Below are 13772 nucleotides of genomic sequence, written 5' to 3' on the forward strand. Positions count from 1 at the left end.
TCCTTGAGCCTCAGTTTACCTAGACTAGTGACTAAGACTAGAAGATTTTCAAGATTGATTTGAGATCCAAATTCCATGATGCTGAATTTCCCCCTCTATAACCTTGAGTGCTGTTGAGGGAATTTTCATCCCTGAGGATTTCTTCATATTTTTTCATATTTCCCTTTAGAGACCAAATGATTAACTCAGATTGCGCCAGAGAAAATGGGAGGAAGATGCCAGATTATCTCAAAAGTTGATCTGGACCTTCTTCTGTGGGGTTGAAAACCAAGCTGCTGAGACGCTAGCAATTTCCTGTGCCTTTCAGGGTCCCCTTGCTCACTTCTTGCCCTTCCAGCCAAGACGATGTGTTATCCCATCAAGGCCTGAATGAAAGGATATAAAAGTAGACAATTCTTGGCATAGTGATGCCCCTTAGTACCTCCCACAATGTTGGCAGTGAGATACTCTGCCCCCACCCTATTATTCCAAATACTGAAAGGGCAGTTGCCTCCCTAAGCGTAAACGTATTGCCTATGCAAAATAAGGAGGATCAAAAGACAGTGGTTCACATAAATGAATTTTCTATAGGTTCTGCTACACAGTGCAATCAAGGTTCTCCAGGCCTTACCAGTTAATCAGAACTGATGGGTTTCAATACCCAATTAGGCAGGGGGGAAAAAACCCAAACACACACAGCAAGATGCCAAGGGGAAATGTGAAAGAAAGAATTACTGTCACTAGGCAGACACACTTCTGCCATAGGACATATATTTCTCTAAATCGTGCCCACAATTAATCATCCAGACTTCTGCGAAACCTCTGTCCAAATGTTTGTGGAGTCTCCAGATGGTGACCCATGTGCTCATGAGCAAACCCTGTTCCACTGCCCCTCCCCCTCGCTGCTCCATCTCTTCTCTCAGACTCTGGAGTTTCCCACCAGAGACCAATCAATACCACCATTTCCCACCAATGGTCCCTCTCTTCTACAGCTTGACATGGGGAGGCTTCAAGAAGGCCAAGTTGCTGAGTGTTTGGGGAAGTGGAAGGACATCGGAAGAGGCTGTTCTCTTTCATGTTACATGTGATTACATTTTCCAAAGCGGTGCTGATCATAGTCCAGTGTTTCAGAGTTTTAGGCAAACTTCTCTTTTATTTTCACTTGAATAGCCGTGCCCTCCTCCTGCTTTCTCTACAGCAATGAGGATGAAAAACGAAACCAGTGCCAGACACTCAGGAGGACCCAGAAACTGCCCTCTCTTCCAATGAACAAGTGTTTCTGAGTTAAATTCATCATGCTTGGCTTTCTCCTCTCTTGGGTCACGTTTCCCATATGTGTTCACCCCAGTTCATCAGCCATGCTTGAATTCCAACTGAGGCTTAAGCAGGATCTGTACTATTAATACAGAAAGGCAAGGCAGTAAGATGCTAAATTCTAGAAATGTAGAGATGGGGCAGTACCAGCTCTGTAGGGGCAGGGATATTTATCTGTTTTGTTCTTAAACCTAAAACACTGCCTGTGAAAATTCTTTATAGCTGAATGAATGCATTCTGGTTCCATAAAGCCAGCCATTCACAGGGACAAAAACCTGCTTCCTAGCTTCCCATTGCAAAGACAGCTTAGCTAGGCTAGGATGAATGGGGCCAAGGAAAACACTCACCAGGTCCATCTACATGTTGGCTTTTCAGCTTTCTGTAAAACAAGCCCAGCAAGTGTCCCTTGCTGGCAGTTTTGCTCATCTCAGACAGTGAGCAGATTAAGGCTAGCTCCTTTGCGGCACATGCTGGGCCCTCTGCTGCCCCCTGCTGAAGTTTATGCAATCTCTGCAAAGCAGCAATTCCTAAACCTTTTGCATCACACACCCTTTGAGAATCCAATGAAAATCACGGCTCCTTTGCAGAAAAAAACAACTGTATTGCACAGATACACAAACACAAATTTTATATGGCATTTCAAAAGACTGAAGAGGCCTCTGGAGACTCACCATATAACACTAATGGTAGAACCTGAAGCAAAGCAATCTAAAAACCAAGGAGTTATTTTCTTTCTTGTTAAGAAAATGTTCAAACATGCACAAAAAACCAGAGAGAAATGTTGAAGAAACCACCATGGACTCAACAGTGAGCAATATTCTGCCATTCTTGTTTCATCCATTCCCCTCCCAACTTTAAACATTTTTGCTTTTGCTGGAATATTTTAAAGTAAATCTGAGATAGCTCTTAATTTTACCTGTAATACAACAATATATATTCCAGTGATCAGGGTTTTCTTTTTTTATCATAACTGTTATAACACCCAATAATATTAACAATACTTCCTTCATATTATCTGGTACCCAGACTGCTTTGAATTTCCTCTGATTATCTCAGCAATAACTGTCTGATAGTGGTTGGCTTGAATCTGGATCCAAACAAGGGCCCCCCATCAGATTGGCTTAATATATTTGAATAGGTAAGAATTAGTTTTCACTGTGAGTGGAAGTCATATCAGTTGACTATTTGATGGAAGGACGGGAGGGAAGGCATGTATATGGGGAGGTGCAGGAGATTGAGTTATGAAAAGCAAATTTTAAAAAATGATGTCTTTTTGGAATTCTTACTTTATTCCTTCAAATCATAAAAATAAAATTAGATAAGAGTCCAGTTTTCTCTTGACCTCAAAGGCCAGTTAAAGCTATGAACCCAGTAGGTCAGATTTCATGTTTCTTCTCTGAATCAATAGCAAATAAGTTGTGTGTAGACTACTGAGCATTTACATTGGCTCTCGCTCTCTTTCTCTTCCTTGAGTAGGACAAAAATGTATTGGCTATGTTAAATAGAAAATCCAAAGCCCTCAAATATACATAAGCCTGCTCTGTGGGGACCAGACAAATCTCCCATTCACTTGTTGATATATTAACCCCCAAATATAATGCGTTCACCTGCTGCCTTCCTTGTGCATCCAGCGCTGATGACTGTCATTGGCTTTTTTCTCCACCAAAACCACCTCCATGCCTGAACGTAGGTCTGGACCTCGCACCCCCAGGACTAGCTGAGGAGCCGCATGACTTATGATTTGCCCATCTCTGTATTCAAACTGCTGGTGGCAGAGCTTCTGCAATTTACTCTGCTTTGGAGAATGGCTGAGATAAAAAAAAAATCCCATTATGTGCAGAAAAATACCCCGTGCCCTTGATGTGCTGGAGATGGCAAGTTCTGTCAGCAGGAGACCCGCTGTGAACCAAATTCACTTATAATGGTGAGCCATCACCCTTGGGACAGCAGCAATGCTATTTAAACTACCACACACTGATGTACGAAGTAGAATTCTGAGTTTATTTAGTAACAGAAATAAATGTTTATCCGAGAGAATATGAGAAACTCATCAGCAAAGAAAAAAGACATTCAGTTGAAGAATAATTTAGTTAAAGTGGAAAAAGAAGTTAGAAAAAATAAGGCATGTAGAATCAAAACAGAGAAAAATAAAGGAGTTCTGTTTAAACCATGAGTGTTTCTATCCTCTATCTAGACTCCTGGCAAATAGAACATTATTCTCCAAGTTTTTCAATTTTCCCTAACAACTCATACTCATAACAACTCAATATAATATAAAATAATAATATGTGAATAAGTTAATTTAAAGGAATCTCTTACTAAGGCTCTTAAGGGATTAAGTAAGCTTATTAAACATACTAAATATCACAATGCATTGGCAATTAAATTAATTTATAAACATTTATTAAGACTAGTAGATGTTTATATTAATAGACTAATATAAACATTTATTAGTGTATAGTGTATAGACTAATGCTAAATGTTTAAGTGCCAAAACTATTTAATACATATAAGCTGCTATAATGTTAAGTAAATGTCTAAAGATGATAGGTTGCTGTCATTTCATTGGGCACTGACCAGAAAATAATAAAATTAAAAAAGAAGAAATTGCATTTTACTAATTTCTTAAAGACATCATGGCATCTTATATGTTAATGCATAAGTTCATTCACACGTTTATTCAACAAATATACAAGCTCTGTGCTAACTTCTCAGGAGGCAAAGATGGATGAGCTTTAACAGAAAAGACACAACAGTGAAAATAAATTATATTATTTAGCTAAAGTGTGAAGGACCTTCCCATCAATACTTGCAAATACTTCAATCAAAACATAAGAAAGACAAAAATGTATATGTTGATGTAAATAGCAGCTAACAATAATGCAAATCCTTAGGAATATTCTTGCCCCAAAGTGAGAAAATCTAAGATCAGCTAGAAATCTGTATAAGGAATCCATTGGAACTTTTTACCTGTATTTTCTCTGTGGTTCCACATTTTCTAAGATCTCTTCCTGCATCTTCTTTGGAAAACTGTCGCCTTCATCAGAGATATGAGAAGGTTCCTGCCAGGCATACCTGAGAGGCGTGTGACGAGCCTTCATTCGGAGATGGGCTTTTGCATGTGAATCTCTATTGAGGTTCATAAACAAACACAAGTCTAAGAATTCGGATTCATACTACCAGAATTTTCTCTGAGGTGTATTCTGATCGCATCCTGAAGGATACTGACAGATCTGTAAATCATATTTCCATAGTGATGCCTAACATTGCAAATCCATATCCTACTAATACATAATTTAGATCTTTTAATATAAAATTGCAAATAAAATTCTGTTATCACATAATAAACAGCATTCATCTTTGTTAAGTTTACTCAGAAAAAAATAGACCATATATTATGTTTCAAAAATTGTAAGATTAAGACTACTTAATAGTATAAGAAATTCCTAACAGACATGTACGGAGAATCCTTGTACCCATCCTGTAAGTGGGTCATATTTCTGTCTGGAACAGTACAGCTAGATTGTTGGGTTTCATAAAGTTTATTCATTAGACAACGTTAACGAAATCTTAATTAACTTAACTTTTCCACTCAATAGAGGAATCTAGGGAGACTCAAATAGTCTTGGCACTAACAGTGCCAGCTTCTGATAGAGAATCATGTACTAAAACACTCAGAGTAAATAGTCATCATTGGAATAACTGTGCCCGCCTTCTCGCTTCTTAAGAAGATGAGCACGGAAGCATAGCCACCACACAGATCTGTTTATCTCCAGTTCCAGGCCACACTGTTCAGGGCACTTTTGCCTTCTGTGGGATCATGACACAGTATGAGAACTGCTCATCTGAAAGCAGGATAAATATATAGGCAAAGCAACAAGCATATTTCAGCACTGTAAATATGCATATGTGAAAATCAAGCTCTCTAGGATAGGCTGTGACCACCAAGGTCTGGTGGTACTTTGATGTAACTATAAGCAATATCAAATTGCCAAAATCTTCAGGGACAACTCCTGTGTCAGCAGAGCAGACCATACACTTTTCCAGAGTAACAAAAGTATGACATGTGGATATGAAATTGGTGAGTAATCACGACCTTATTCAGAACTGCAGCACAAGCTGCTTCTCAAATGAAAACTCGCAGTAACTGTTAAAAAACAACAGTGCCATCTTGTGTTGAAAATTAAAAAACACACAACAGCTTTCCCACAAACTCCATTTCTTTGAGGAAAATCTGATACAGATTTACATTTTTAGTTTTAACACATTTAGTGGTGTGTAAACAATATTCTTCCTCCAAATCCAGATGTTTCATTTTTTAACTTGGAACTTATCTACTAGTATATGCTCTTGGGTTTCCAGACAAATGAAGTAGAATCAAGTCAATTTTAAAAACGGTCATTTAAAAATCCATCTGGCTTTATTAATTCATTCATTTGTCTATCCATTCATTCATAAAACTAATTATTCATTATTAGTTATTCATGTCTGTAACTAATATTTATTGAACATTTACAATATGATAGCTGCCGAGTTCTAAGTGTCGGAATACAGTGATAAACAAAACATAATTTATCAGAGTTCATGGAGCTTACATTTTAGTGGAGAGCAGAGAGATAATAAAATGAATAAATAAACAAAATAAGTGCCAAAAGTGTAATAAAACAAAATACTGTGATACAAATTGGTTGGGGCGGGGTCTAGTTTAGGAATGGACTCAGAGAAGGCTCCTCTGAGAGATGATGTTTGAGTTGAGACCTGGACAATGGGGAAGAGTCAGCCACGTGAGGATCTGGAGGGAGAGCATTCCGGGCAGAGAAAAGAACAAATGGAAAGTCTCTGAAGCAAGAATATGTTTGTCTCATTTGAGGAACAGAGACACTGGTGTGACAGGCATGCAGCGAGTAAGGGGAAAGGTAGTAGGGGAGGAAGCTTACCAGGAGGGCAGGGCCTGCCTACAGTGCAGTGAGGAAAAGGGAAGGTGTCCCCCCGCCGCCGCCCCCACCCCCCCCCCCGCAACCCAGTGCCAAGCTCTGAAAGCCTTTTCTTCCATAAGGCATCACAGCAGAGGTCAGTGCTCCCAGAGTTTCTCTTTCACTGTGCTTCTTACCATTTTTACCAGAAATCTTTACATAGAACCCATCTATCAAAAGGGTTCCTTCCATATTCATGGCCCAGTCACTTGCTTTATGGATGTCCCTTCTTAAGCCACCCTACTTTCCAAATAAGTGAAAACTGCCAACCAAACATATCTAAGAAAGTCTAGGGAAATCTTACAGTGACTTTCTAATGTAAGATGATTTAAAATTGATTCATCAAAAATAGTTCCAAGAACCAATGAAAGTTAGTCTGGAAAAAAGATAATCCGGTGGGCTAATGATGGTGAGCTTTGAATATTTTAAGGACTTTTAAGTAGAAGAGGAATAGGGCATTGCATAGAGATACAGAAAAAATCATAGGATGGAGATGTTTTAAATCATTATTTCAGCATTAAAATGGGCTGCTTGTGAAATAGTCATCTCCCTGTTATTATGAGTATTCAAGAAGACACTGTATCAAAAGGGCCTGCATGGATTGTCCAGGAGACTCCTGGATTACATTCTGAGTGGACTCCATCACTTGTACCTCAAGGACTCCAAGCCTGATGAAATCTATGAATCAGAACACTGTCAGTGTTTGTTCTCAAAGATGTTCTTTTTCTTAGTTTCTCTTTATTTTTTTCCAAGTGCAGTCTAATAACTCAGAGGCCAGATGATACATCTTTTAGAAGAAGAATGAAAGGGGCTTTGGGAAGGTTTGTGGTCAGTTCCCAAACCATTGAGTAAGATGACATGTAGGTCAAATCATTCTCTCTGACAAAGGCTTTCTGGTGTTTCTGTTGGTATAGGACATCGGACCAGATGAGACTCACTCATCAAAATCTGAAGTTTGAACCCTAAAGTAAAAGTTTATATTCTTATAATTAAGGACAGAAACAGTCTTTTTAGACAGTTTCTAACAATTAATTTTCAGTTACTGCAATGGCAATAGATCAACTATTTGTGGTTTTATGATTTGAAAACTCAATCATTTATTTATTCAATAATGATTAAAGTCAGTTTACCCTGCTCTTCACAAAAGACAGAGATTTTGCCCTCAAGGAATTCCCTGGTTGGTGGTTGTTTGTGTGGTAAAGGTGCGTGTGTGTGTGTGTGTGTGTGTGTGTGTGTGTGTTAATCTTGCTATCTATGATCATTGCTATAACTTATTTCAATGATGAAAAATTATTCCATGGATGAAGACAGGGCAAGTCAAGAGACTTCAGGTGGAGAGAAAGGAATGTGGCTCAGAGCATGCCACGTTCAGGTGACAGCTTGTAGCTGCTGAGCTGGAGGGTGGAGTTCATGTGGCAGGAAGAAAAAAAGGTAGAGTGAGGCGGGCATGGGGGTGCCAAGGATGGTCAATGACAAGCCTAGACCAGGGTCAGAAGGGCTCAGGATTCCAGACTAAATATTTTTTCTGTCTGCACAGGTAGCCATTAAAGAACTGTACAAAAAGGATTGTGTTTTAGAAAGATAGAACACAGATAGATGTCCACAGATAGAACTTCAGGTGAATTGAAAGGAGATGATGTGGAGATGAGTCCCATCAGAAAGCCATTTCAGAGTCCAGGATGGTAGCTGTACGTTAACATGCACCCAACTTGAAGCTACATTAGGGAAGAAGCATAGCTGAGGTCCACATTTATGGAAACAAAACATGATGGATTCTTCAAATAAATGTCTGCGATTCTAATATTCTAGCCTTTAAAAAATAGTAGCATTATGCCAAAATGACTGAAAGTAGATCATTGTGATGGTAGAACAGTGAAGCTGCCAGGAAACCGATTCAATATGAGCTCTTCACCTGACACCCATTTCACACACTTGGCATGGGTTCCCTACTGGGCTCTGTACTGTTATCAGGCTAATGAGCTGAGTTCAAATACTAAGCAGGCAGCTTTTCTGGCCACACTGATCACTTACAGAGTTTTACTGGGAGCACTTTCCGTTGTTAAAGCATTTTTTTGCATTTGCTCTTCCTCTGGCTCTATAATTTGCTTCTCTTCTCCAGAAGTTGCTACGGGCTTACACACAGCAAGCTTGGCTCCAGACACAATGTCACTTTGGACTTCTAAAACAAGAGCTGAGCAGAAATGCACACATAGCAAGGACAGGTTAGTTCTAATTGCAGAGAACTGGGAATTTGAAAGCACATGCTAAAATACAAATGCAGAAAATGTCCAGCTATTCGGTATAAAGACATCCTAAGAGTAACTGATAATTGCGTTTTAAAAGAATACATTGGATTTCACTCAATTTAATTTGTAGATTCTTTCCTCTAAAGATATTCTTAGTCAAAAAATATTAACACTAAGTTTTTCCAAAAACAATGAAGTTGTACGTTCTATTTAAATGGACTACATTATTATATATATGTCTCTAAATCATTCTGTAGAGACCCAAACTCTTTAGTGAATGTCCCCAAGGCTTTGAAACACACATGCAAAGCTTACTGCACAGTGTTCAAAATATGCAAGAGGGTAATGTTTTTAATTATATTAATAATTTCCCCTTCTTGCCATTCTATATATAGAACCTTTGTCCTGGTGCCTGAGGCAGCCTTAATGAATGAGGAAGACCATGAGGAGATGAGAAATGCTACAAGAGGACAAGGATTGTTTTGACTTTCAAGCAGAGCATAAGTCAATGGCTGTGAAAGTCAGGATGACACTGTCTTGATTTAAGATCTTTCCAAAGGCCTTCAGCTCCCATTTAGCATATCAAAGGTTTGACCTTTCTCAGGGTTGACCTGAAAAAAACAACTGTTTCTGGGCCTGAAGGGAGAAGAGTAAGAGGAGGAGGAAGGCAGAAACCCAGCATGGGGGATCATGTTCCCCTACAGGCTTCACTTCAGGCATCTGAGCTTCACCAAGGAAGTCTTGTACACACTGCTCATTTTAGGACACTGTAGCAGTTACCCTTGAAGCAGCCTTCAACAAGCCATTTAAATCTGAATGTGGAAATGGTTTCTGGGAGGTGCAGCTGTGCCCCAGGATTTGCTGACAACCCTACTGGGCGCTTTCCAGAAGAGGTTGCCCAATGAAGGTCAAGGGGTCTTGTAGCAAAGACTTGCAGAGATGACTACCCAGCAACAACCAGGCTTCCAAGGGCCAGGGGAACCAGAGGAGGGACTAGGCAGGCAGTAAGCAGCACCCACCCAAAGCATTGTCTGAGCCAAAAGAATGGGACACCATCACCCAGCCATGGACTTTAGCCAGCAGGGCCCAGAGAGCAAGAGGATCTGCACCCAAATTCTTTCTTCCATCCTAGAGAGGAACTAAAGTGAGACTGGAACCTGCTAAATCTGAAAGTCCCATTCCCGCCCTGAAGGGACTGTTTAAAGTAATGTATGGGATAAAATTTAAACCTGACTAAACAGTTGTCTTGTCCTTGATAGGGGTGCGTGAGGCTCACAAAAACCAATGTGTTAAAGACAAAATAAATTATGTTCTCTTTGCACAACCAAAGTGTAGTGTAAATGAAAATATACAGCTCTGTTAAATACAAAAATTAGTCTAAAGTGTTAAGCAGCAAGATGCAGGCATGAAATACAAGCTATTTAAGCAAACTAATTTTTTTTAAAAAGCACTATCATCAAGTACTTATTTTGGCTGTATACATTAACATAAATAACTCCAGTGCTTACCCTCTGTCTTACGTGTATTGCAGAAGGCTTGAATTTTAGAAATGTCTGATGCTAAATTCCTCAGGAAGAGTTGCTGCTTTTGATGAGCAATGGACAGGTCAGGATTGATCCAATGTTCCCCACATGAAACGTATACCTATTGAAGCAATGAGGCTCTGATCCTAAATGCAACTGCTCACAGCAGCATTATGTGCAGTAGCCAAGACTGAAAACAATCAAAACTTCCTACAATAGGTGAGTAGTTAAATTGTGGCACCATGGAATAATACTCAGCGATGAAAAAGGCACAAACTATTGATAAAGGCAACAACTTTGATGGATCTCAAGTTTTGTGATTCATGCTATCTTAGCAACTTCTTGTGAATCTATAATTATTTCAAAATAAAAGTGTTTTAAAATAATTTTGAAAAGGAGAAAAAGTAGAGAAGGGAGGCAGGGAGGAAGGAGAGTGGGAAAGAAAGAGGAAAGGAGAGGAGGGGGATAGGTAGGTGTAAATCAGGGTTTTGCAAAAAATATGACTGAACCCAAATCTGGTCTGCTGCCTGTTTTTAAATAAAGTTTTATTGGAACACAGCTATGCCCATTCATTTTCATGCTGTTTGTGGCTGCATTCGTGCTATAATGGCAGATTTTTGATAGATACTATACAGTCTGTAATATATACCATCTGACCCTTTACAGAAAAAGTTTGATGACCACTGATGTAAATGAACTTGCAGTATATGCACCAAAATGTTAATGGGGATATTTCTAGGTACTAGATTATGAATGATACTTTTTCCTTTTTCATTTTGCTTATATGTATTTCATAAATGTCCTTACATAAATACATATTTCTTTGAAGTAAAAAAAGAGAGAACTATTTCTATATGTTGAGAAAGATTCAGTAAGAGAACAAGGGAGCCTAATTCTGCCTGTTTTGAAGCCACTCCCTGATCATCACACACATACTCTGTATGAAGATTCAGATAAAACTCTCAAAATTTTCTTTTTGAACAACAGATTTCTTTTCCCTCTTATGGACATACCTAATCATGTAACTGCTCATGTTTAATCTTCATGTTGGCTATACAGAGCACTGACAGGTTCATTTCTAGCAAAAATACATACAGGATCTTATAACAATCACCCCTGGCTCCACCTGACCCTCCTACACTTACAGTTCCTTTGCCCTGGTGGCCTCATCTACTTGTATTTAAATTAAATTTATCTACATTAAGTTCCTTCTTCACTAGCACAGTAACTGTAGCAAATTATATCTGTAGCATTAGAATTCCAAACAAGGCCTGCCAGTCTCCAAGAACAACGGACTCCTCTCTCTCACGCTGCCTTGGAGACTGGTCATTGATATTCTGTTTGAGACTTTCTTGAAGGGTCTTCACATTCAGAGCCTGAATTGAGTTCTGATAATATGGTGAGAGCTTGGTTTTCTGTTCAAAGAATTTCAGGTATCAGTCAAGGCAAGTTTTCTTTCCAAATTTGAGACCCCCAATTCCATAAAAGGAAGCAAAGGCTGGGCTGCTAACGTCCTTCTCAGCCTTCTCCAGCCACCCAAATAGAGTGTGTGAAAGCCTAGATATAATTTTTTTTCTGAAAAGGTAATATTATCATTAAATGACTACATTTTGAAGGTTCCAAAAAAAAAGAGAGAGAATCTATTTCATTTAGAGTAGGATAGAAACCACAAGCAGTTAATAATTTGGTCTTCTCCTTATTTACAAAATGAGAGCATCCATCTCATAGGGTTGTGATGAGCTTAAATGAATTAATTCATATACGACCCTGAAAATCATGCCTGACACATAGTAAGCTCTCAACAGTTAGCTATTAGTGTTCATCTCTGATGTGGTGAGTTATGATAATTCTTAGAGGGGAAATAAGAGGAAAGAGGGTAAATGTTTGAAGTTTTATATTTTAAGACATTTTAAATATTATTCATATATTAATATTTCCAGTTTCTCTTTCATGTCTTTACCAGTTCGTCTCTTTGAAGGTCTTTTACAGAAAAGATTTCCTTTCCCTTTTCATTGAACAACCTCCGAGCTGCAGAAGGTAAATGTAGAACTTCAGTACACCTGCAATAAGAGACACAAAAAATTGACCTTGCATACAGACAGCTTCCAGCAGAGAAGAGAGGAAATAAAAGGAATGAAGGGCCTGGATCCTTCATGACAACTCCCTCTACAGCACGGTGTGTATCGAGAGCCAGGTCCTGCAATCCATCAGACCCCATGTGAGTCCCATTCTCCCTTTCCGAGTTGTGGGACATGGGCAATGGGCATTATTTAAACTCTGTAGGCCCAAACTACTTACTTTCCAAGGTTGTTATGAGGATGACCAGTTGATTTTAAAAAGTGCTTAGTATAGTGTCAATCATGATCAATACACAGGCAAACATATCATTGTTGACTTCTTATTTCTCAATATGCCCCACACTTTCCCATTTTCTTGCTCTTCCTTCTACCTAAATCACCTTCTTTAGCTTTTTCTGTTGAAGTCTACTCTTTCTCCCAAGCCTCCAAAGTCACATTCATTATCAAGCGATTCCTCATCCCCCTTCTCCAGAAGCGATCTCTATAGCTCTTTAACTTCTTTTGAAATAGAATTTATTTTTATTTTTTTCTTTATTGATTAAGGTATTACATATGTGTCCTTATCGCCCCATTGCCCTCCCCTGCAAACCCCCACTCATGCCCTCATCCCTCTGTTGTCTATGTCCATTGGTTAGGCTTATATGCATGCATACAAGTCCTTTAGTTGAAATAGAATTTTGTTTGCTTGGTTAAACATTAAATAGTGATCCCCCCCGCCCCCACCTCCCTGCAAACAAGCACTGGGCCAGCCCTGTGGATATCAAGATAAATGATCAGCTTCCCTGTTCCCTGAGGAGTTCCCTCTCTAGTCAGGGGGAGAGACAGATCAGCAACTGATGTGTAATATGAAGCAGTGGGTGCTGTAATGGGCACCTGGCCAGGATCCTGTGAGAACACAGAGGAAACAAGATGAAATTCTCCAGGGAGCCTTGCCTACGAAAGCAGCATTTGGGTTGGGCCTTGACAGATGAATAGGCATTCATCAAGGAGGGTTATGACCTAGAGAAGATAAGTCTTTATATGGCTGGAGCTGAGTATATGGACAGGAGGAGGAGCCAGATAAAGCTGGAAAAGAAAATAGGAACTGATTGAAAGCATTTAGGTTGCCAAATAAATGAACTTGGCCTCTATTCCATTAACAGCAGGAAGTCATTGAAGGCATCAGAGCAGAGGTGTGGTGTCATCAGATCTGCTTGTTTAGGAAGTTATGTGTCAGAAAGGTGAAAGATGAACTGGAGGCTGGAGAGGCTGGAATCTATATAGCCAGCTTAGGTTAGAGGTAAAGAGGCAGAATTGTGGGGAAGAGGAAGTAGAGCTAAAGGAGAGTGAAGGGGCTTTTCCTAAAGAATGCTGTCGAGATGACCCCGCCATCAGAAGAAGGAACGTGAAAGGTCCTTGCTAAATATATTTTACATTAGAATGAACTGTCTGCAGCAAATGAATTTGATTAGAAGTGACTTAATGCTCATCAGGAAGACTTGGATGTACAAAGAATATTTCTCAATTTTATTTCCTTAGATGGGAAGAAGCAATTGAGCAGATAATTAGGCCTCTTCCATTTCTCTGAGAGGTCTTAGAAGGAAATAAGCTAGTGGGAAGTAAATTTCTACTTCTCATGTCACAAGTCTGGAAGCTGATGAACCATTGAGCTGTGTTTCA

At 39.3% G+C, this 13772-nt stretch overlaps 1 protein-coding gene across 1 annotated transcript in view; it reads right to left on the minus strand.

Annotated features, from left to right (window-relative positions):
* LOC102426399 overlaps positions 1–13772 on the minus strand; it is a 183442-nt gene that overhangs the window by 31785 nt on the left and 137885 nt on the right. Inside the window, exons 15-19 of the mRNA XM_023756395.1 lie at positions 11996–12095; positions 10021–10156; positions 8298–8457; positions 4264–4422; positions 2901–3101 (exon numbers count right to left, since the gene is read on the minus strand). Coding sequence (XP_023612163.1) covers positions 2901–3101; positions 4264–4422; positions 8298–8457; positions 10021–10156; positions 11996–12095 — 756 coding nt within the window. The remainder of the gene's footprint in view (positions 1–2900; positions 3102–4263; positions 4423–8297; positions 8458–10020; positions 10157–11995; positions 12096–13772) is intronic.

Source organism: Myotis lucifugus, unplaced genomic scaffold (genome assembly GCF_000147115.1).
Source record: "Myotis lucifugus unplaced genomic scaffold, Myoluc2.0 scaffold_92, whole genome shotgun sequence".
NCBI lineage: Eukaryota > Metazoa > Chordata > Mammalia > Chiroptera > Vespertilionidae > Myotis > Myotis lucifugus.